This window comes from Euleptes europaea, chromosome 11, assembly GCF_029931775.1.
Source record: "Euleptes europaea isolate rEulEur1 chromosome 11, rEulEur1.hap1, whole genome shotgun sequence".
Taxonomy (NCBI): Eukaryota; Metazoa; Chordata; class Lepidosauria; order Squamata; family Sphaerodactylidae; genus Euleptes; species Euleptes europaea.
In genome coordinates this window covers 73,473,381-73,497,879 of record NC_079322.1, presented here as the reverse complement: position 1 = coordinate 73,497,879, position 24,499 = coordinate 73,473,381, and the positions used below count along the sequence as shown (strand labels likewise).

At 45.3% G+C, this 24,499-nt stretch overlaps 1 protein-coding gene across 1 annotated transcript; it reads left to right on the top strand.

The window, feature by feature from the left end:
• Positions 1-4,278: 4,278 nt before the first annotated feature.
• Positions 4,279-19,800, top strand: LOC130484230 (solute carrier family 22 member 13-like). Its single transcript, XM_056857131.1, has 10 exons — positions 4,279-4,668; positions 7,195-7,298; positions 12,195-12,349; positions 13,906-14,074; positions 14,523-14,643; positions 15,310-15,404; positions 15,994-16,208; positions 17,161-17,269; positions 18,510-18,719; positions 19,704-19,800. Exons 1-10 carry the CDS (start codon positions 4,279-4,281, stop codon positions 19,798-19,800), a joined length of 1,665 nt encoding a protein of 554 aa, XP_056713109.1.
• Positions 19,801-24,499: the final 4,699 nt, after the last annotated feature.

Genomic DNA, 24,499 nt, shown 5'->3' with positions numbered 1-24,499 from the left:
AGATGGGGAAAATGTGCATCTAGAGAGTGGCAAATCCAAGGCAAAACCTCCTATGCTTTTTCGCCCTTAATCTGATTTCAAGGTACTGTCTTGCCCAAAAGGTCTGTTTCGTCCTAATACTTCCTTTCGTAAGAACATAAGAAGCATTCTGCTGGATCAGACCAGTCTAGCATCCCCTTTCAAACAGTTACCAACCAGAAGCCCCAGGACAAATAAGCCAAAGCCTTCCCCTGACATTGCCTCCTGGCAGTGATAATCTGAGGTTTACTGCCTCTGAATGTGGAGGTTCCCTTTAGTAATCATGGCTAGGAGCCAGCTGCTTTCAGTGGAGGTTGTGAGTGATATATAAAACACACACATTTACATGGTTGACCTATGAAGCTCTCTGCCACCAAACATGGTTGTTAGGGCTGCCAACCTCCAGGTTATGGCTGGAGATCTCCTGCTATTACAACTGATCTCCAGCCGATAGAGATCAGTTCACCTGGAGAGAATGGCCGCTTTGGCAATTGGACTCTGTGGCATTGAGGTCCCTCCTCTTTCCAAACCCTGCCCTCCTCAGGCTCTGCCCCCAAAATCTGGCGAACCTAATGGTGATGGCTAGTCATGGTCTAAAACAGGGGTGTGAAACATAAGGCCCGCGGGATGGATCCGGCCCCTTGAGAGCTCTCATTCGCCCCTTGAGCAGGCTAAGGCAGTCACCCCTCTCGCTCTCCATCTGGGCTGGCGGGGCATATGGTCCAGCCTGACCAAGTGACGCTTATGTCATAACCGGCCCTCGAAACCATTGAGTTCGACACCCCTGGTCTGAAAACTTTATGCTACAGTCATACATTTGCCAGTCTTTAAGGTGCCACATGATACTTCTCCTGTTTTTGCCACAACAGACTTAATATAGCTACCCCTCTCCGGCACGGGTACCCGGCGGCTTCATATGTTTGCATGACAAAACCAAGGGGGAAGTCATATTTCTGCTGCCCATGAGGTTAGGGGACACGGTCTTTCCAGGTTGCAGAGTTTGGCCTGCAGGCGGAGGTGACCTCTGGTGACGCCCTTTAATGGAATTAGCTGGGGAGAAGTAGCAAGTATTTTCCAGTGGGGGAAGAAGCAACCACCAGACTGGGGAGGAGCAACATCTCAGGAGCAGAGCACACCCCTGGCACTCTGAGGGTCCTCGTTCCAATGCCTCTGCCCAACAGCCTGGCTAGGACTAGGCTATTTGAAGAGCTGAAAAAGAAGAGTTGGTTTTTATATATTGCTTTTCTGTACGGCCTTTTATGCAGGGCTGTTTCCCCGCGGTCACCCCCGCCGACTGCTTTGGGGCTTCCCTTTGATTATACATGGCTTTTCTGCCAGTTAGAGGTCGTTGCACATTTTGCCCGCATTTTCCAGATGCTGTTTTTAGCCAGAATCTGGAAAATGCAGACAGAACGCAAGGGGAGAACGAGGCGACCCCTGACGGGCAGAAAAGGCATGCATAATCAAAGGGAAGCCCTGAAGCAGTCGGCGGGGGTGACCGCAGGGAAACGTCCCTGCCTACCTTTAAGGAGTCCCAAAGCGACTTACAAACACCCTCCCGCCCACGCACACACCACAGGCGCCTTGTGGGGTGGGATGGGGGGAGTGAGAGAGTTCTGAAAGAACTGTGACTGGCCCAAGCTCACCCTGCAGGCTGCACGTGGAGGAGTGGGGAATCGAAACCAGTTCTCCAGGTTAGAGTCCGCCACTCTCATTTGCATCCGCTCTCATTTGCATCCGTGACTCAGCAGAAAGCAGCTTTCCTTGTTCAGAAGTCACAAGAAGGGACCGTCACTGTGCCAGACGGAACTGAGGACGCTGCCAAGAAGAGGCATTCCATCAATCACCTGCGTGGTCTCCTGTATACACACAGCTCCAGAGTTAATGCATAACCTGGAATAAGAAACCTGGGCTCTCCAGAAGGGCGGGCGTCCTGGATACAAAGAACCACCTCCATTGCTAACTGCTATAAAGTGAGAAATGATGGAGAGTTTGGGATACCACCTTTCGAAGCTGGGCCTACTCCTCAGAAATTCGGCGCTGGGTTGGATTGTACTACTTGCTCAGTAAAGTGCAGAGGCTCAGAGCAGTAGGATCCAGCCCATTAAGCTTATAGGGTTTTGCCCATATGTCAACCCAGGGAAACTCTGCAAGGTTCAATGAAAGTTATTTTCAGGCTTTTGACTGGAATGGATATCCAACATAAGAAAAGCCCTTCTGTATCAGTCCAATGGGCCATCTAATCCAGCATCCTGCCTCCTCAGGTAGGGCACTGAAGGACACCTCCTCTGTTGAATGACATCTGCTTGCCCACTCACAGGAACAGTGGCAGAGGTGTGGCAACAGCTCCTGCTCCTCCCTGCTTACCTGCTTGCAGTGTGGGCGGCAGGAGCTTGCATTCCTCCTCCCTCTGCCAACCGCCTGTCTGGCTGGCTGGTGGAGTGATGGCTATTCCTTGCCTGCCTATTAGATTCATTTGGCAGTGGCTTTGGCCTATCAAATTCATTTGGCAGTGGCTTTCTCTCTGCCTGCCTGGCTGCTTGCCCAGCCTGCAGCAATGGGGGCTCTGCCTCCCTCCTCTGGCCACTTCCAGGCCACAGAATCACACCTGTACCTCTCTATGGGGGGATTGAACCCCCCCTTTTAGTTTTCTCATTTGTTTTGCAAACCTAGGGGTCCCCCACGTCAGCAGAAGAATTCCCCCATATCTGAACCTGGCTCCATTCTCTGGGTTTATCAGTCCGCATGGGGGCCAGGTTTAGAATTAGATATCGGATAGGGTGGGCTTGATGAGTGACCTCAGACTCCTTGCAGCTAGAAATCTATAACTGGTTCACATAGGCATGCACATCACTTGATTATTCTCAACACTTGGTAACTTTCAGTCTAAGATGCCTCCTCTGAAAGGAGTTTTCTCTGAGCTGATATGAAACCTCTATCGGTGTTGCTGATCTGTGATTCTCTCTTTCATGTGCATCCTCTTGATTACACACAGAGATTCACCTGACTCTGCAGGGACCGATCAATGAGCATATTTGTTTTATTTATTTTAATTTTTTTTTACATTTATAGTCCGCCCTCATTCCCGGCAAGCCAGACTCAAGTGTGAACAGAGCCAATTTGCCTAGAATAGCTACTAAGACCAGGCCACATATAACTGTATTTTAGGAGAATCTCATCATTGGTAGACTGGTACCATATGGGAGCAACTGCCTGTGTGAATCAGTTCCCAAAGCCATTGCTCTTCAGGGCATTTTGAATACATATAGCCCGTCAACACATTACTCAGAATAAGGTTATAGAACTCTGGACTGTACCAGGCTAAACTGAAGTTAAGGGGAGCTGTATTTTGATCAGTGGGGAGGGGCTGTGGCTCAGAGGTAGAACCTCTGCTTGGCATGCAGAAGGTCCCAGGTTCAATCCCAGGCATCTCCAGTTAAAGGAACTAGGCAAGTAGGTAATGTGAAAGACCTCTGCCTGAGACCCTGGAGAGCCGCTGCTGGTCTGAGTAGACAATCCTGACTTTGATGGACCAAGGGTCTGATTCAGTATAAGGCAGCTTCATGTATTCATGCGATGGTCTCCATCTCATAAAGAGCTGCCTACGTGTACCTTGTAGGGGAGGGTGGTAGCAGAGCCCTCCCTCATTTTCTACTTGATGTCCACACCTTTTGTGACTTAAAAATGTACCAAGATCAACACATACCATTTCTACATGCGCAAAAGACCCACTGTTACCTGAAATATTACCTGGTAGTCAGTGATAAAAAGAGAACACAGAAAGGACACAGACATATGGATCATTCCATTAATAAGTGGAGCTGAAATTTACAGAGATCTAATTTGCCACCGGTAAGATCTTTCCAGGAATTGAAGCCACGCTGGCCAAGTGGAGACTTTCTAGAAGGTCTTGCAGAATCCTAGGTTCTGTCGATACAGGGCAAGTCATAAGACTAAGCACAGGACCTGTTGTATATATGCTCTTGAGATTTGATCGACCCTCCTCAGCCATAACTCTAAACACAGGCATGAATCAGAAAAGTGGTTTCATCTCCTACTTGGGATGTTCAAGGTAATTTCCCTATCCTCAGGATAGTAAATGTTTCCAAAAAATAAATATTAACCCTTGGCTACTGTGATAGGATAGGCACCGTCCGTGTAATTGAAGACAAGCCCTGATTAATTATTCACCTTGCCCTTTTTGATTATTGCTTTGCAGACTTGATTGTGTTTAACCGTTTATTTAAGTCACCAGACGGGATGACGATTCATAGCAGTGAAGTCAGAGTGATGGAATTTGGAGACCTCTTGAAGGAGATCGGGGAATTTGGTTGGTTCCAGAAATGGCTCTCGTTCATGATCTGCCTTCCAAATTTCCTCAACGCCTTCCCCTTGTTCGGCCAAGTGTTCATCGTTATGGACGTACCTCACTATTGCAATACAAGTTGGATCCGCAAGTTTGGCTTGAACCTGACCGAAGACCAGGAGTTGAACTTGACAATTCCCAGGAAGCCAGATGGATCTCTCGAGGAGTGCCGTATGTTCACTCCTGTGCAAGGGAATCTTCAATCGATTCAACTTAATTCCACGGAAAATTGCAGAGATGGTTGGGTGTATCCTGAAGGGCTCCAGCCGACATTGCTAACTGAGGTGAGTACTTCACAATTTGTTATTCATGTAAGAAGTTGCCTCATACTGAGTTCAACCTACAGTCCATCAACTTCAGTTTTTGTTACTTATCTTTTAAGATATTTTATTTTTAAACTTATACATAATAACCAAGACATAACATAAATACACAATCTAACATAAAATCAAGTGTGCCACATTTGGCTGCAAATCTACTATCTGTTAAAAATTATTCAGTAGTAGTAGAAGAGGAGTTGATTTTTATATGCTGACTTCCTTTACCACTTAAGGCAGAATCAAACCTGCTTACAATCACCTTCCCTTCCCCTCCCCACAACAGACACCCTGTGAGGTAGGTGGGGCTGAGAGAGTGTGACTGGCCCAAGGTCACCCAGTTGGCTTCGTGTGTAGGAGTGGGGAAACCAACCCCGGTTCACCAGATTAGTCTCCACTGCTCATGGAGAAGTGGGGAATCAAACCTGGTTCTCTCCACTGCTCCAAACCACTGCTCTTAACCACTACACCATGCTGGCTCTCATCATTTCTTCAAATCTATACTTATTAGTTATGCTTATTGGTGACAGAGTATTATCTGCTTTGAAGTACATGAGAAAGAAAGCGTTTTAGTTATATTTTACTTATATTTTAGTACAGCTGTAGTGATTTTTTACGTTTTCATTTAAATTCCTAGTCAATCTATTCTTAACTAATATATCATTTAATTATTATAGCTATATTATCTTTCTAAAATATTAAGTTATTTGCTAGCATTAAAAGTTACAAGTTCTGCATAATCATAATATGCTTTCCATTTTCTTTGCCGTTCTTCCATTGGTCTTTTGTTCAACAATTTGGCCATCACTGCACACTCCACCAGTTTCTCTTGCCAACTGTCTATTTCTGGGGTTTCTTCCTGTTTCCACTTTATAGCTAGTACATCTCTGGCAGCTGTTATCATGTAGTTGAATAATTCTCTTTTGTCTTTATCAGTATCTGGTGGAATTAGTCCCAGTAACAAAATTTTCGGGTCCAGAGGAAAGTTGATTTTTATGGCTTAGTTTTTATTATTTAAATATTCATTTATTGAGATATTTATATCCCACTTTTCCCCCCAGTGGGGACCCAAATTGGCTGACACCAGTCTCCTCATTTTATCCTCGCAACAACCCTGCAGGGTGGTTTAGGCTAAGAGTGTGTGACTGGCCCAAAGCCATCCAGCAAGCTTCCATGGCACAGTGGGGAGATGAACCTGGATCCCCCAGATCCTAGACTGATGCTCTAACCACCACACTACACTGATTCTCATACAGTGCTCTTTGTGCTGGCTGGTGGTAGCTCTCAGGCAGAGAAAGGTGTTTCCCAACACCTGAGATGCCAAGGATTGTACCCATGACTTTCTTGCATGCAAAGCAGGTTCTCTGCCACTGAGCCATGGCCCCTCTTCAATTTCATGATTCTGTCTTAGAATCATAGAATCATAGATTTGGAAGGGACCACCAGGGTCATCTAGTCCAACCCCCTGCACAATGCAGGAAATTTACAACTACCTCTCCCACACACACCCAGTGACCCCTACTCCATGCCCAGAAGATGGCCAAGATGCCCTCCCTCTCATCATCTGCTTAAGGTCATAGAATCAGCATTGCTGACAGATGGCCATCTAGCCTCTGTTTAAAAACCTCCAGGGGTGGAGAGCTCACCGCCTCCTGAGAAAGCCTGTTCCACGGAGGAATCGCTCTGTTAGAAAGTTCTTCCTAATGTTTAGACGGAAACTCTTTTGATTTAATTTCAACCCGTTGGTTCTGGTCCGACCTTCTGGGGCAACAGAAAACAACTCGGCAGGCACCATCCTCTGTAAGACAGCCCTGTCTTGAAATGTGTCTACATGTGGAAACCATATGGATTCCCCCCGCCGAGCAGAACAGAACACTGGGTTCTGTTCTATCTTTCAAGCTGTTTAACCCGTAGGTGCAGCCCTTGAGGGTAATCGTCTGTAGTTTTCTGGTTGGGTATGCTATGTATTCTGTTTTACCTGATCAGTATGCTATGTATTCTGTTTTACCTGATCTTCCTCTTTCTGCATCTGTATTCTTTTTAAATACCCCAAGTCCATGCTGAGTAATGCATGTTTTTCCTCCACTTTCTGTCGTTAGTGCTTACATCACACCTTCAGGAATCACATTAGCTTGGGAACCAGCGACCAGTTTAAACAAGCCAGTGGTTTCCAGGGCAATAGTCCAGTCATACATATGGGTGTTTTTTTTTTTGAGCTGCTTTCTCAGTACAGTGGCAAAGAGATTAATTTTGTTGGTTGTTGCAGTGTTTGCCTCTTTTCCCAAATGCTGGACATTGCTCCTGTTCTGTTCACCTGGACAGAGTCGCTTCCTGTATTTTGCAAACCCTGAATGCTGTTTCTAATATCCAGTCTCCATCTTCCAGCATTTAACTACAGCAGTCAGAAAAGGGAGTCGCGTAGGCAGAAGGAAAATATAATGTTGGTGTTGACAGGAGGCCCAGTAAAGGGATTGTCTGCTCTTTCCCCTCTAGTTCAACTTGGTCTGTGAGCGAAAAAACTTAAACGACATCTCTCAGTCCATTTTCATGGCGGGCGTTCTCGCTGGAGCTCTGGTTTTTGGCCCGCTGAGCGACAGGTAAGCCGATGTGCATCTCCATAGCTACTTGGAGGCAGCTGGTTTGCTGAAGTGACCCTGTTGTTTTATCAATTTTATAGATCTGCTCCATTCTCATGTATGCTGTCACTTCAGCTGGGCTATGTACCCTTCCTGGTTAGGGTTGCCATCTCTGGGTTGGGAAATAACTGGAGATTTTGGGCGTGGAGCCTGAGGACGGTGGGGTTTGGAGAAGGGAGGGACTTCAATGCCATAGAGTCCAGTTGCCAAAGTGACAATTTTCTCCAGGGGAATTGATCTCTATTGCATGGAGATCCATTGTAATAGCGGGAGATCTCCAGCCACCACCTGGAGATTGTAAACAATAAACAACAGAAAGGCAAAACCACAAATAGTATGCAAAAAGGGAGTGTTGTTATCAAAATATCAAAAAGTGTATCAACTACAAAGTGCAGGAATATATGAAACAATATACAGCTTGTATACAAAGTACAAAGGTGTCCAAGATAAAAAGTCCTTTTAGGTCATAGCATGAATCTTGTAAAGGTGCCTCCAGGACAATCCACCAGTTTGCTATGTAGCATACATTCTTGGACATATAATGCTGTTTTGGGGTTCCCTCCTTGACCTGTATCAAGAGTGTAGGCAAACAGGGATCCGGTAATCTTCCTGTTTCGATGGATAATCTTCCTCAGACCAGGACATCACGGTGAACTGATGGAGATCAGTTGTAATAGCAGGAGATCTTCTGCTATTAGCTGGAGGTTGGCAAACCTAGTGTCCTCAGTTAAGCTTTATCGGACAAAACGAATGAGCTACAATTTTCACAGCTTGGAGGGAGGGGCAGACCCTCCAAAGTGACTTCAGAGGGATTTTAAGCCCAACCCCCAAAGTGATTTTCAGGTAAATGAAAGCAGTGCCATTTTCAGTATCATGGGAGCCGCAAAATGTCATTATCACCAACTAGCTGAGCCTCCCTGGTGTGACATCTTACTGTGTGCAAGCAAATCACCTCCGTACAGAGACATTCAAGAGGTCTTGAAGTACAGAATCCTGCATGGGCCTGCCGTAATTATAGACTGCTAAGTAGACACCGAAGACTGATCCTGGGATCTTTGCATGCCAAAGATCTCTTCTACCACGGGGCCGCAGTCCCACATTTTGTACACTTTTTTAAAAAAATCATTGTAACTGCTTTTCCCAGTGAATTTGGGAGGGGATGATTTGGGGCTCAGCAACGTTCCTGCCCCAAATACCTCCCTCACACTCGGCCACCCCATCCTCACCCTTCAAGGAACTGAGAGGAGGGGCGTGGCTTGGCTGTCGGGGGCGGGAACAGAGAGCCCGCTGGCTGTCACACCGAGGGTTGCCAACCTCCAGGTACTGTGGTAAACAAAGGTTAGCGTGCTGTAGGATACTCAGCAAACTAGAAACAGCACTTCACAAGCTAGACACAATGATTATAAAGTAGTGGTATTTAATAACATATCCACCACTGATAGTATATAGGCAAAAACATGTATTGTTGATTATTGCCTTAAAAGTAACACCAAAGAGAGGACTATGCCTTGTTACAAACAAATAGCAGTATTATAGATAAGTCCATGAAAGGGGGTGCCAACCTCCCTTTCTTCCACAGATATGCTTCTTGAGAGTAGCAATTCAGTAGTGCAGTTGTTCTCAACAGAAGCCCGGTGATCTTTCTGTTTCAGCAATTAATGCCTTCTTCAGGGACCACTATATCATAAATTAGTACATAATGCTAATTAACAAATAATAATTAATATAAATATGCTAGCAATTGGCTTAAACAAGGGAGAAAATAGAGAGAAGATAGAGCATCATACTCACACGCTGGCTGTTATTAACATTCTCTGCGTTGGCAATTTACCAAAGATACTGCCCTTAATTTTAAATGGTGCAGTCACATGTGAGAATTAACCATTAAAGAGACAGTTACATTTTGCATTACAGAAAAACTGAATTCAATTAAAGAGACAGCTGTTACATGAATTATGTTACAAATAGCATGCTAAATCCATCGAGGTGTTCAGTCCTTTAGGATACAAAGTATCAAACATGTGGATGTATTTAGATTCTTGACGCCTTAATATGAGATCCACATCAGACCTATCATATTTCTGTTGATTGAATCGCCATAACACAAAAAATGAAAGATCCTCATCAGTGTGATTATTGTCAAGGAAATGCTGTGTTAGTGGGGCCTCCAATACACGTTGCCTAATCCTGGACCTGTGTTCACTTATGCGATATTTGAGTTGTCTATGGGTTTTTCCAATGTACCAAAAATGGCAAGCACATTTTATCGCATAAATTAAATGTTTGGAATCACAGTTATTAAAACTCTCAATCATGAACTTTTGGCCAGTAGCTGGATTAATGATTTCTTTGACTGTTAGCATGAACCTGCAACTTTGGCAGGAACCGCATTTGAAATTACCCTTAGGTAAGTTGGCAACTGACTCCTCACATGCTTTATTGCTTATTAGAATGTCTCGGAAAGACCTGGTTCTTTTATATGCCATTCGTGGTAAAGACTGGCAGCCAGGCAAATGTTGGACTAAATGCCAATGTTTGTGAATCACCTGTCTAATTAAAGGAGATAATGAAGTGTACTGCAACACGCAAGTAACGCGATCCGAACGTTGTGCCATTGATTGAGATAATAGTTGAGTTCTAGATCTATCTCGTGTTCTGGACATGGCTTGCTTAATAATTTTATTCGGGTACCCACGTTGTTGTAATTCAACACTAAGCTGATTTGCAGCCTGTGAGAAATCTTCATCATTTGTAGAATTCCTTTTAAGGCGAAGTAACTGGCTGTAAGGTAGGTTATCCCTTAAATGGGGTGGGTGAAAAGATTCATAATGCAACAGAGTGTTGCGTGCCATTTCTTTTTTATAAGGACGGACTCCCAATTTACCGTCCTGTGTCTTAAAGACACGCACGTCCAAAAAGGCTATTTCCAAGCTGTTGTTTTCTCCACTGAATTTAATATTCGGATCACGCTCATTGATCCATATAAGGAATTCTTTGAAGGATTCTGCATCCTGCATCACCAAAAAAAACATAATCAACATACCTAACGAAGAGATGGATCTTATCACTGAATGGGTTATTATGATAGATATAGGCTTGCTCAAAAGCAACCATATAGATGTTTGCAATTGACGGCGCGCATGCGCAGCCCATTGCAACGCCGTGAATCTGTAAAAAAAATTCCTCATTGTACATGAAATAATTTTTCTCCATGACAATATCCAACAAATTAAGTAAAAATGAAGTTGGGGGTTGTGGATCAGGTCTAGAGTCTAACAACCCAGCTATTATACTACGGACGGCTTCAAACGGCACATTCGTGTACAGGGCATTCACGTCCATTGTGCACAACACTGAATTTAAAGGGACAGAAATATTTTCTACTTTTACTATGAAATCACGAGTATCTTTGATAAATGCACTGTTTTTAGTGGTATAGATGTTCAAAAAGGATTCTAAGTACTTAGCCATTGGTTCTAAAATCGATTCAATACCTGCCACAATAGGTCTGCCCAAAGGGGGTCGGGTTGGTTTGTGAATCTTGGGTAAGATATAAAATCTGGGAATTTTGGGATGCTGATTATACAGATACTCCGCAGTCTCCTTAGAGATCTGCTCCAAGGATGACGCTTCATTAATTACAGTCCGGATGATGAGCTGTATCTCATCCGTGGGATCATGTGAGAGGCGTCGGTAAAATGCTGTATTAGTTAACTGCCGTTGCACCTCAAGATCATAGTCCTTTTTAGACAATATCACAATTGCCCCGCCCTTATCCGCTTGTTTAATTACTATGTCAGGGCGTTTGGCTAATTTACAAAGTGTCTCCCAATCTTCCTTTGAGATGTTATTTCTTCTGTGCATTTTTTGCCGTTCTAAAATGGCAATGTCACGACTTATTACTTCCTGAAAGGTTGCAATGAAATGGTTAGAGGAAGAAGGGTTAAATTTGGATTTGGGTTTAAACCTTATCATGGGAGACTCTGCATTGTCACAACCAAATTTCTCTTTGAGCTTTAATGTACGTATCAATTTAAACATTGCTACTGAATTGCTACTCTCAAGAAGCATATCTGTGGAAGAAAGGGAGGTTGGCACCCCCTTTCATGGACTTATCTATAATACTGCTATTTGTTTGTAACAAGGCATAGTCCTCTCTTTGGTGTTACTTTTAAGGCAATAATCAACAATACATGTTTTTGCCTATATACTATCAGTGGTGGATATGTTATTAAATACCACTACTTTATAATCATTGTGTCTAGCTTGTGAAGTGCTGTTTCTAGTTTGCTGAACCTCCAGGTACTAGCTGGAGATCACCTGCTATTACAACGGATCTCCTGCCGATAGAGATGAGTTCACCTGGAGAAAATGGCTGCTTTAGCAATTGGACTCTATGGCACTGAAGTCTCTCCCCTCACCAAAGCCTCCGCCCTAAAAACCTCCCGCCGGGTACAAAGAGGGACTTGGCAACCCTATGAGGAGAGCGGGGTTCGAGCCTTATTACCATTAGGGTTGCCAACTGCCAGGTAGTAGCAGGAGATCTCCTGCTAATTCAACTGATCTCCAGCCAATAGAGATCAGTTCCCCTGGAGAAAAAAGGCTGCTTTGGCCATTGGACTCTATGGCATTGAAGTCCCTCCCCTCCCCAACCCCGCCCTCCTCAGGCTCCGCCCCAAAAATCTCCCTCTGGTGGCGAAGAGGGACCTGGCAACTCTAATTACCATCCAAATCTCTATTGCCCCTTTCTCAAGCTAAAAAGCAGCCATCCTTTAATATACCTGTGTGCGTGTAATGTGCACTGGTGTCCAAGTTCTGACTTTCCTCTACTGGCCTCTTTGCATATCTTCCCTCCAGGATCGGGAGCCGAAACACGATCTTGCTCACACTTCTCTTGATGGGCTCCTTTGGCGTCGGGGCAGGCTTTGCACCCAATTTCTATGTCTACGTCGCCTTGAGGTTCGTTGTGGGTTCTGCTTTTGCTGGAATCAGTATAAGCATGACCGCTTTAGGTAAGACTCCCCTTACGAGAGCTTCCTTGGGGAAAGGCTGGCCTTGCATTTGAAAGAAACAACCTCTGCAGGGTCATAAAATCATAGAATTGGAAGGGACCACCAGGGTCATCTAGTCCAACCCCCTGCATAATGCAGGAAATTCACAACTACCTCCACCCTACACCCCCAGTGACCCCTACTCCATGCCCAGAAGATGGCCAAGATGTCCTCCCTCTCATGATCTGCCTAAGGTTATAGAATCAGCATTGCTGACAGATGGCCATCTAACCTCTTCTTAAAAACCTCCAGGGAAGGAGAGCTTACCACCTCCTGAGGAAGCCTGTTCCTCTCAGGAACTGCTCTAACTGTTAGAAAGTTCTTCCTAATGTCTAGATGGAAACTCTTTTGATTTAATTTCAACCCCGTTGGTTCTGGTCCAACCTTCTGGAGCAACAGAAAACAACTCGGCGCCACCTTCTGTAAGGCAGCCCTTCAAGTACTTGAAGATGGTTATCATATCCCCTCTCAGTCTTCTCCACTCCAGGCTAAACATACCCAGCTCCTTCAACCTTTCCTCATAAGGACTTGGTCTCCAGACCCCTCACCACCTTTGTTGCCCTCCTCTGGACATGTTCCAGATTGTCTACATCCTTCCTAAATTATGGTGTCCAAAACTGAACACAATACTCCGGGTGAGGTCTAACCAGAGCAGAGTATTGCAATACTATGACTTCTCATGATCTGGACACTATACTTCTGTTGATACAGCCCAAGATCCACTTTGTACTTTTTTAAAAAGCATCTTTCATTCTAAATTTTTACATGGTTCCACATTAGTACCTGTTCAGCTGCAAAGATAAGTGCTAGACTGTTAAACTTTTTAATGTAGAGGTGACCCTTGTGTGAGGCAAGGGGAGTCATCCAACCTCATGTGGAAGAGAAGACACCATTTTGGGATCTGTGGAAACTAGGGTTATCAGGTATCCAGTTTCTATCCATCCAAAAATGGTTCTTGATCTTTAGATTTGCCAGCTCCGTGTTGGGAAATACCTGGAGATTTTGGGGGTGGAGCCTGAGGAGGGCTGGGTTTGGAGAGGGGAGGGACTTAAATGCCATAGAGTCCAATTGTCAAAGTGGCTGTTTTCTCCAGGGGAACTGATCTCTGTCACCTGGAGATCAGTTGTAATAGCAAGAGATCTTCAGCCACCAACTGCAGTGGTGATATGTTATACCTGCTAGTAATGGTAGCCAATGACTGGGGAAGGCACTGGCAAACCACCCCGCAAACAAAGTCTGCCTAGAAAACGTCGGGATGTGACGTCACCCCATGGGTCAGGAATGACCTGGTGCTTGCACAGGGGACCTTTACCTTTACCTAATGGTAGCCAAGCAGGTGTTTTGATAACAAAGACTACCTTTTCTGAGATCCTATAATTCATCTATTTAAATGTTACTGACAAATGCCCTAATTTAATTGGTTGAAACCCCGGCAGTTATTGAATCAAAATCATGTTCTTGTTTGCACGCTGTTATGCATCGTTCTTAAGAGTCTGACTGTCTCTGTACCTTTCTAGCTTCTGAGTGGGTCGGGGCTTCCTACCGCCCCGTCGTAGTGGTCATGGGTCACTGCTGCAACGCTATGGGGCAGATGGCCTTGGCTGGGTTGGCATACGGCATTCGGGACTGGAGGCTCTATCAGCTTGCTGGCTCCCTGCCAGTTTTCTGTCTCTTTTTTTATATATGGTGAGTGTTTGCAAGCTTGTGATGCAGGTACGATATCTGAACAGATTTTGTTGCATAATTTAAGACCGGTAGTAATTGGGGATAAGGTATGAAGATGTGTGATTTTAGTCGGGTGGGGACATTCCTGTATTCTGTGATTCTGGGTTGCACATTGTCAGGGAGTGGACTCACCCTCCCCCCCCCCTTGCCAGAGCAGTCCATGGACTTTCTCAGGAGTCACAGGATTGCCTCCCCCAGTCATCTACGCTTTACCCCCAGCAAGCTGGGTACTCCTTTTACCAACCTCAGAAGGATGGAAGGCTGAGTCAACCTTGAAACCAGCTTCCGTTGGGATCGAACCCAGGCTATGAGCAGAGCTTTGCAGTACTGCAGCTTACCATTCTGTGCCACGGGGCTCGCTTGAAGATAGTTAACCTGCAGTTTTTCATGATTCCCCCCTCCTTTGCAGGGTCCTTCCCAGCTCTGCTCGATGGCTTCTGACAAGAGGGAAAGTCCAGGAAGCAAAAAAAGAGATTAGAAGGGCAGCGTCGATCAACAAGCGAAGTGTCCCGGAAGTATTGCTTAGCAAGGTATCAAAGGCTGGGATTCCTAATGTTTGTTTCCCAAAAAGATTTTGGACAGAGGAAAATGTAGTTTTGGGGAGACCTGGGTGGGATGCCCAGTAGGTTTTTGGAAGTCTGGGGCAGCTTTTGCTGGAACTAGAGTTCAAAAACTGCTTTTCACCAAAATGTACAGTGGGTTAGAAGAAAAAAATCCAGGGGTCCCAACTGCTCTTGACCCCAACCCAAACAAACAGGCTGTTAGCCAGCATGCTATAGTGGTTTAAAGTGTTGGACTAGGATCAGGGAAACCCAAGTTCAAATCCCCTCTCTGTCATGGAAACATGTTGGGTGACTGTGGGCCAGTCACATACTCTCAGCCTAACCTACCTTGCAGGGTTGTTGTGAGGATAAAATACAGGACAGGAGAATCACATAAGCTGCTTTGGTTCCCCATTGGGGATAAAGACGGAAAATTGAAAAACCCCGATAAAAGTAATTGGGAAGCCTAAGAACGTTGACATTGTTCTTGATCATAAATTGTACTCCATCCCAAGAATGTATTTGCCACTGGCAAAAACTCAGTATAAGAACAATGAAAAACCTGCCAAAGCCCAGAGCAAAGATAATGTTATTAGTTCTGTAGTGCACACCTTTAGCTGACGTTTTCTCTCTATCGCTTTGTAAATTTTCAAGCTGGATTCCCAAAAGAATGGCAAATCTGGAAGCATGCTGGATCTTTTAAAGAAGCCGTATCTAAGAAAAATTACTTTGATTGTGGCCTGGATTTGGTAAGTCTTCCAAATGAGCTAGATCAGGAGCAATCAAAACCACTCACATACTTTCTATTTGATGAGTTCTCAGAAACCAGAATTTTGTGGCAACATATTCTGCTCCCGTGCAATCTCATTGCACACTAGTTTTGCCAGTTCTGGGTTGGGAAATTCCTGGAGATTTTTGGGGTGGAGCCTGAGGAGGGCGGGATTTGTGGAGGGGAGGGGCTTCAGTGCCTGAGTCCAATTGCCAGAGTGGCCATTTTCTCAATGGGAACGGATGTCTATCGGCTGGAGATCAGTTGTAACTGCAGGAGATCTCCAGCTAGTACCTGGAGGTTGGCAACCCTAGAGGTATCTCAGCAGGGTATGATGCCACAGAGTCCGCCCTCCAAATCAGCCATTTTGTCTGGAGGAACTGATCCCTGTTGCCTGAATGTCAATTGTAATTCCGGGAGGTCTCCAGGCCCCTCCCGGAGGTTGGCAAGCCCATTGCACACATTAGGGTTCCTGTATCCTATACCAAGCTTTAAGCGGTAGAGTGGCTTAGAAATTATAATGCACAAAAATGAACCCAGGACCAAGATGTATTTTGCTTTGCTCTCAGGTTTGCGGACAGTATGGTGTACTATGGATTGAGCTTTCATGTTGGGAACTTTGGCCTGGACATCTACATGACCCAGCTGGTGTTCGGAGCCGTCGAAATACCAGCTCGCTTGTCTTGCATCTTCCTGCTCCAGTGGCTGGGGAGAAGAAAATGTCAGGCCTGTTGGCTTCTCCTCGGTGGAGTCGTATGCATGATCATCCCTGCGATTCCCAAAAGTATAGTTCTCCTTGAAGTAAAATGCAAACTTGGGAGATGTGGGCCAATATGAGAGTATGGTATGGTGGTTAGAGTGCCGTATTAGTTCCTGTTCAGCCAGCATCCGGAAAACGCTGGGAAAATGTGCAGAAAAATGGGAAAGTCAGAAAATGCATGCATAATTAAAACAAAGCTTCAAAGTAGTCAGGGGGTAGGGTTGCCAACCTCCAGGTACTAGCAGGAGATCTGCTATTACAACTGACCTCCAGCCGATAGAGATCAGTTCCCCTGGTGAAAATGGCCGGTTTGGCAATTGGACTCTATGGCATTGAAGTCCCTCCCCTCCCCAAACTCCCCTTCCTCAGGCTCCGCCCCAAAAACCTCCCGCCGGTGGCGAAAAGAGACCTGGCAAGCCGGGGGGGGGGTGACCATGAGGGCAACAGCCCTCAAATTTCCACTCTCTTCTCCTGGAAAAAATGGCTGCTTTGGAAGGCATTATGCCCTGCCAAGTTCCCTCCCCTCCCTAGACCTCACCCTCCCAGGCTCCACCCTCAAATCTCCAGGTATTTCCTAACCTGGAGTTGGTAATCCTACTGAGATTTGAACCCGATTCTCTTGGATCCTAGTCCTTCCCTTCAATGACTACATCACACTGGCTCTCATTTCCGGTTGTGAAATGGTGACGGCTTTCCAGGAAGGGGCGAGGCCGTGGCTCAGTGGTAGAGCATCTGATTGGCATGCGGAAGGTCCCAGGTTCAATCCCTGGCATCTCCAGTTAAAGGGACTAGGCAAGTAGGTGATGTGAAAGACCTCTGCCTGAGACCCTGGAGAGCCGCTGCCGGTCTGAGTAGACAATACTGACTTTGATGGACCAAGGGTCTGATTCAGTGTAAGGCAGCTTCATGTGTTCATGAGTTCAAGGTGATAGTGGTTGATCTCTAATTTCTTCCTCTGTGGTCTGTCTTTGCCCAGCTTTCCCCGTCATTGTGACTGTGCTGGCTGTTACCGGCAAGGCCGCTCTTGCGGCTTCCTTTTCAACCACCTACGTGTTTTCTGCAGAGGTGTTTCCCACAGTTCTCAGGTGAGAATCTCATTCGGGCCACAGTTCATCTCAATTTAGGGTTTGGCTATGGCTGGTGGGGTAGGTATCCCAAAGTGTGAAACAGCTCCAGACCAGACACGGAGCACACGTTAGGGGCTATTCAGGTTTTCAACTTAAAAACCATTCCAGTTGTCCTATTTGGAGTTGCCATTTGGATAACTGTTAATGAATCTATAGATCGTCCATTGCTTCAGTTTTTACGAAAACTCTTAAATGCCCCTCGATGTGTTGCTGGCGTTACCCTTCGCTCCGAGTTTGGCCAAATGTCGCTCGAAGCCGGGGCCTGGTTGGCTGCCTTTAAGTTACAACTTAAGGTGCACTTTAGCACTGAGGGGCTCCTAGCTTCTCTGAAGCATGACCCTTTTAAATCCTCATGGGAAAAAATCTTAGATGAGAAATTGTCATTGTTGGGCTTCTCTCAGGATACGCTATTAGATCTTGGGAAAACTGAAACTTTCACCAAAATTAAAAAGTGCATTAAAGATATCGATTACAACAGCACTACTTTTCATGCTTTGTTTGTTCATCTCAGTTTTTCGGAATACCACCACCACGCGGTTTGCCCGCTTACACTTATTATTTGACAACTCCTCGTCTTCCTAGAGCCTTCTGTTTAGCTGGACTGAATGCTAACCCTTCTATGGTTATGCAGGGCAGGATTTTGAATATACCATACCCAGACAGGACCTGTCCTTGCTCTTCTGGCTCTATTGATTCATTAGCTCATGCCCTCTTGGAATGCCGCTTTTATGAGGAACTTAGATCATGTTATATCTCCCCCCTTTCAACATACAAATCTAATGCCTCTGTCCCTGACATAATGCCTTTTTTATTAAGTGACAGGGATCCCAAGGCTACATTGTCAGTGGCAAGATTTATTTTAGTCCTTATATCCCTCAAACATTAGATTTACGCTGCTCAAGATCAATGGATCAAGGAGCTTCTAAGGGATAAAGAAAAGGAAAGGTGCACACGTTAAACTGTTGCCTGGATAAGATAATGGATGGTGGACATAGATTTGCCAACTGGCCAGTCTTCCACTGCTGAACAATGGCCACCAAATGGAATCTCAGTGCACAGAAAAGTGAGATACTCTTGGTTACTGTTGGCATTGACTTTGGAATTGAGAGAAAGCCTTCTCTGGATGAGGGTATGCCTCTTCCCCCCACCCCCCCCCCAGTCTCAGCCCCATCTTTCTGTGCTTTGTTTCCTCCATCAGGCAGACCTGCTTAGGTTTGTGCTCCATATCTGCCAGAATCGGCGGCATCCTCGCCCCGTTGGCCGGTCTTCTGGATGAGTTCCACCCTGCAATTTCGATGGTGCTATTTGGAAGCACGGCGTTGGTTGGGGGAATCCTCTCCTTCTTCCTTCCTGAGACTCGGAACAGAGATCTTCCGGATGACACAACCGTATCTCCTCCAAGCCATCGGTGAGTTGTGGGGAATTAGGAAAAAGCCCTTTGCAAGAAGCAAAGACCCTCACCTTTTGAACACTGGGAAACTCCATCTAGCTAAAGAGCAGCCAGGAGTCTGTACTATGGAGCTATTAGCATAGCGGTTAATCTGGCCATCTCTACTGTTGATGTAAACTACACATTAGCAGTTAATGGATGAAGCAGATGAAGGTTTTATTAGGTTAACAGCTTTTCTAATCTTCATGTATTTAGCCGTGTACATATTTACTAGCCCAACTGCACCCATGTTCTGGCCTTACTTGTTTTCTAAAGTTGCCAACCTCTGTGGGTGGGAGGGCTTCCTCGGGAGGTGATGAGCTCTCCTGCCCTGGAGGTTTTTAAGCAGAGGCTAGATGGCCATCTGTCAACAATGCAGATTCTATGACCTTAGGCAGATCATGAAAGGGAGGGCATCTTGGCCAACTTCTGGGCATGGAATAGGGGTCACTGGGGGTGTGGGGTGGAGGTAGTTGTGGATTTCCTGCATTGTGCAGGGGGTTGGACTAGATGACCCTGGTGGTCCCTTCCAACTTTATGATTCTATGGTGGTTGAAGATTTCCCACTATTACAACTGATCTCCAGGTGACAGACATCAGTTCACCTGGATAAAATGGCTGCTTTGGAAGGTGGATTCTATGGCATTATACCCCATTGAGGTCCCTCCCCTACCCCAGACACCACCCTTCTCAGGCTCCACCCCCCAGAGCTAGCAACCCTATTGTTTTCTGTGGTTCATGGGGGTCCTGAAAAAAACAGAACCAACACTTTTTCAGTTGACGAAGATACAGCTTACAGGGAACTTGATGGTTATTTTCACTCATCAAATGCAGCTGAAGGACCAGCTACTTGAAACCCTACACTGGCGATGTGCCGGTGCTGGAAAGAGATATTGGATTCTAACTCCCCCCCCCCAAAAAAAACTCTCTTCTTTGATATTTAACAATATTCCTTTTCTTTAGATCCAACACGACAATCAACGGCGTCTTTGATAGTGGACCAGCGGAAGAGAAACATGGAAGCTGGATTAAGGGAACCACCAAGAATACATGCCTGTAGCAGAAAGTGTTAACCCCCTGGTGTGGATAGGAATGTCAGAACGTCCAGTTTTCTAAGGAGGTCTTTGAATGGCAACTTTACTGGGCTTCCTTCTTGATTTTAACTGTCACTGTAAAAAGCACACCTGCTCTGATTCTCTCAGCAGCAAGTGCATAGTCCAGCAGGTGCATATTAACCCAAATCACACCTGCTCATTCTCCCATCTTGTTACTTTCCAGCCATTTTAACTTCTGTGCTCTCAATCCACAAATCAGAGCTGGTATTCCTTTATTCAGAATTCCTCACCGTGGGTTTAAAGTTATACCAAGGGTTGCCAACCTCCAGGTGGTGGCTGGAGATCTCCCGCTGTTACAACTGATCTCCAGGCGACAGAGATCAGTTCACCTGGAGAAAATGGCCACTTTGGCAGTTGGACTCTGTGGCACTGAAGTCCCTCCCCTCTCCAAACCCTGCTCTCCTCAGGCTCCACCCCTAAAATCTCCAGGTATTTCCCAACCTGGAGCTGGCAACCCTAGTTATACCCCATCTTTGTCACTGTCAGTAAGAAGGGCGATGGCTTTAATTAACCCCATTGCTTAGTTTATAAAACTCTATGGACTGACATTGTCAGAAAGAGCCAGTGTGGTGTAGTGGTTAGAGTGGAAGACTAGGATCCAGGACACCCAGGTTTGAATCCCTGCTCTGCTTTGGAAGTTTGCTGGGTAACCTTTTGCTAGTCACATACACTCCATATAACCTACCTCACAGGGTCGTTGTGGTAAGGATAAAATGGAAGATGGGATCTCCTTTGAGTCTCCATTGGGGAGGAAAGTGGGATGCAAATATCTGAATTAAAAAAAACTTTGTGTGGTTCAGTGCCGTTCAAGAAACTCTATAGCGTGCACTCAGTAGAGTGCAGAGTAAGAGGTGAAATGACTAGCCTGGGGGTCTTTCGTTCACTGTGGGATCCTGAAGAATGCAGACTTTTTCAGCATTATTTGGGGCCGCTTTAGCCCCGCCACCATTCCCCTCCCCTTCATCCCTCTCCCCCTCACTTACCTGCTGGCTAAGTCGCCGCCGCCACTGCCTATGAAGTCCATGTGGACTTCGGAGGTGGTGGCAAGCTCAATGCTGGGCTCCTCAGCTCCGCACTGAGTATTTCTGGGTTCACGTTTAATAAACCCAAACCATTTCAATTATTTGAAAAAAAGCCAATATACGGATTTGGCTTTTTGGGAGATTTTCCAAACATTTCCGGGTTTTTTAAATCCAAACCCAAAAAATACCGGAAAAAATTGGTGCACAGCCCTAGTAGCCACTCTTCAGGTATGTTGGTTCCAAACCATAGGAGATGATCATTCTTCTGTAATCCCCCATCAAAAGTTCAGCTGTTCCCTAAACATAATCTGATTTCAAGTTACAAGATCACCACAAGTGGCTCTTTCATCTTAATACTTCATTTCAGTGGCGTCTGTGAGAGCCTAACTACACATATATGGTTGACCTAGGAAGCTCTGGCCAATAGATGTGGCAGTGGCTAACAGTGAATTGTATAATCCAAATATTTGTAATTATAGACAAGAGATATTTCAAACAAGATATCATCTTGGATCTTGAACAATGTAATGCTGCCTGTAAGGACCAAGTGCCATTTTGGATAATGTCAGAGGAAGCTCTTCCCCTCCAAAGAGGAACAGTACCAGGCTACTAGGTGCCATGGAGACATTATTATATTTCTAACTTTCTAACAGTTAGAGCAGTTCCTCTGTGAAACAGGCTTCCTCAGGAGGTGGTGGGCTGTATCAACAGAAGTACAGTGTCCAGATCACGCGAAGTGATGGTATTGCAATACTCTGCCTTGGTTAGACCTCACCTGGAGTATTGTGTTGAGGTTTGGACACCATAATTTAGGAAGGATGTAGACAAGCTGGAACATGTCAAGAGGAGGGCAACAAAGATGGTGAGGGGTCTAGAGACCAAGTCTTATAAGGAAAGGTTGAAGGAGCTGGGTATGTTTAGCCAGGAGAGGAGAAGACTGAGAGGTGATATGATAACCATCTTCAAGTACTTGAAGGGCTGTCATACAGAGGATGGTGCCAAGTTGTTTTCTGTTGCCCCAGCAGGCCGGACCAGAACCAACAGGTTGAAATTAAATCGAAAGCATTTCTGTCTAAACATTAGGAAGAACTTTCTAACAGAGAGCTTCCTCAGTGGAACAGGTTTCCTCGGGTTGTGGTGAGCTCTCCTTCCCTAGAGGTTTTTAAGCAGAGGCTAGATGGCCATCTGTCAGTAATGCTGATTCTATGACCTTAGGCAGATCATGAGAGGGAGGGCACCTTGGCCATCTTCTGGGCATAGAGTAGGGGTCACTGGGTGTGTGTGGGGGAGGTAGTTGTGAATTTCCTGCATTGTGCACGGGGTTGGACTAGATGACCCTAGTGATCCCTTCTAACTCTTTGATTCTATGATTCTATGATCTGTCTCAGGCAGTGAAGTTCTAGGAGGTTTTGGTAAGCTGGAAAAGGATTCAGCAAAAGGAAAATGAGACCATTGAGTGCCTAAAATATTGAGGGGCAATTAACCACCAAAGCAGAGTTTCACAGATCTCAGTGAGCTACAATAAGCTGGAAGAGAGGCGGAGAAGTCCCACTCTGAAGTCCCACTCTGTGCATATTACAAACATTTTGTAAAACAAAAATTCCACATTTCAATAATCAACAAAACAGTAGAATTTTCTATGAGACTGTCCCATTTTTTCTGCTACCGCCAAAGGATACTACAGTTTCCACCAAAGACTGAATTTTTCATGTTGTTGATCAGGATTATATATTATAAGCTCTAATTACTGAGGAGGAAGGAGGTATATCTAGAGCTAACTTAATGCAATATTTATGCTATGTTTCTATTGGAGATTCCACAATAAATTTGTTTTTAAAATATAATTCTGTTTTGTTCCTTTTTAACCAGGTGAATGTCCATGTCCATATAAATAGAACAGAAACTCCATGGCACACTCTCCCTTTTCGAAACATCGCTAGGAAATGGGGTTGCCAGCCTCCAGATGGGGCCTGGATATCTCCCCGAATTACCACTGATCTCCAGGTGACAGAGATCAGTTCTTCTTAGGACTGCCAAGACCCTGGTGGGTGCAGGGGATTCCATACCCCCAGGTCACATTGCCCACGACTGAAGGGTTGGGAGGACGCACAGCATCGAGTAGCAGCGAGAGGAAAATAAAAAATGCATCCTTGTGTACTTACCAGAAATTCTTACTGGAAGTGATAAAAGCTTTCATCTCCTTGTGAGCCCTGATTGGGTGGAAATGTGGCATAGAAATGTTTTATATAATAAATACATAGCTCTAGGAATTGTTGGGGACGGTATGATTTTACTCAACGGTCTTACCATTGTGGTGTAGTGGTTAAGAGCGGTGGTTTGGAGTGGTGGAATCTGATCTGGAGAACCGGGTTTGATTCCCCACTCCTCCGCATGAGTGGCAGGGCCTAATCTGGTGAACTGGATTTGTTTCCCCACTCCTCCACACAAAGCCAGCTGGGTGACCTTGGGCTAGTCACACACTTTCAGCTTCACCCACCTCACAGGGTGTCTGTTATGGGGAGGGGAAGGGAAGGTGATTGTAAGCCGGTTTGAGTCTCCCTTAACTGGTAGAGAAAGTATGCATATAAAAACCAACTCTTCTTCTTCTTAATATTGTCGAAGGCTTTCACGGTCAGAGTTCATTGGTTCTTGTAGGCTATCCGGGCTGTGTGACCGTGGTCTTGGTATTTTCTTTCCTGACATTTCGCCAGCAGCTGTGGCAGGCATCTTCAGAGGAGTAACACTGAAGGACAGTGTCTCTCAGTGTCAAGTGTGTAGGAAGAGTAATATATAGTCAGAAGGGGGTTGAGTTTGAGCTGAGTCATTGTCCTGCAAAGTATTAAAGGTAATGTGCTAATCATTGTCCTGTAAGTATCAAGATAATGTGCTAATGAGGGTGTGGTATGTTAATGTGGAACCATTGTATCCTGAAGTGATCTGTTAACATGTGGAATCCAAAACTAATCCGCATGGCTATTGTGGACTGTAGACCTTGAACCTTTCACCTTGATGTAAGGTCTGGCTTAGGTGTGGTACATGGATTCTCACTCCTGATCTGGATGTTAGCAGTTAGCAGCATCTAGAGAGACCTCTGTTTTACACAAGTCTTGAAAGTTCTCTTTCTGATTTCAGCTGCCACCACTTTTGCTGTCCTAAGACCAGTGTGAGATATGAAATCCTATACAGAAACGCATAGCAGAGGACTGCCAAATCAAATTACCCCTGGGAAGCGTTAGAGTTTTTAAGACACTCTCACTCTTCTCTGTGTTGGTTATCATACTTATCAATGTTTTCTAACACTTAATCTAAAGTACATGCTATAATGGCATGCTGAGTTCTTTTATATGATTTGAAGTTAGCGTGTATTTTAAGGCTTTGTAAATCATTTACCTCTTGACTAAATGTGCAATTCTAATATTATCGCTTGTCAGGTGCTGGTTTGCGACAAACAGAATGCCATGCGCCTAACCACAAGGAGAAGTTACAAAAGACTGGTTTCGCATTGAGACAGCTGCAGTTGCTTTTTTAGCCTGTTTCCAGCTTCCTATTCTCTCTTCTCCCGGGATCTCCCAACAGGAGTTTAACTAATAATTATCTAAAAGCAAAGCTTAGTATATATACT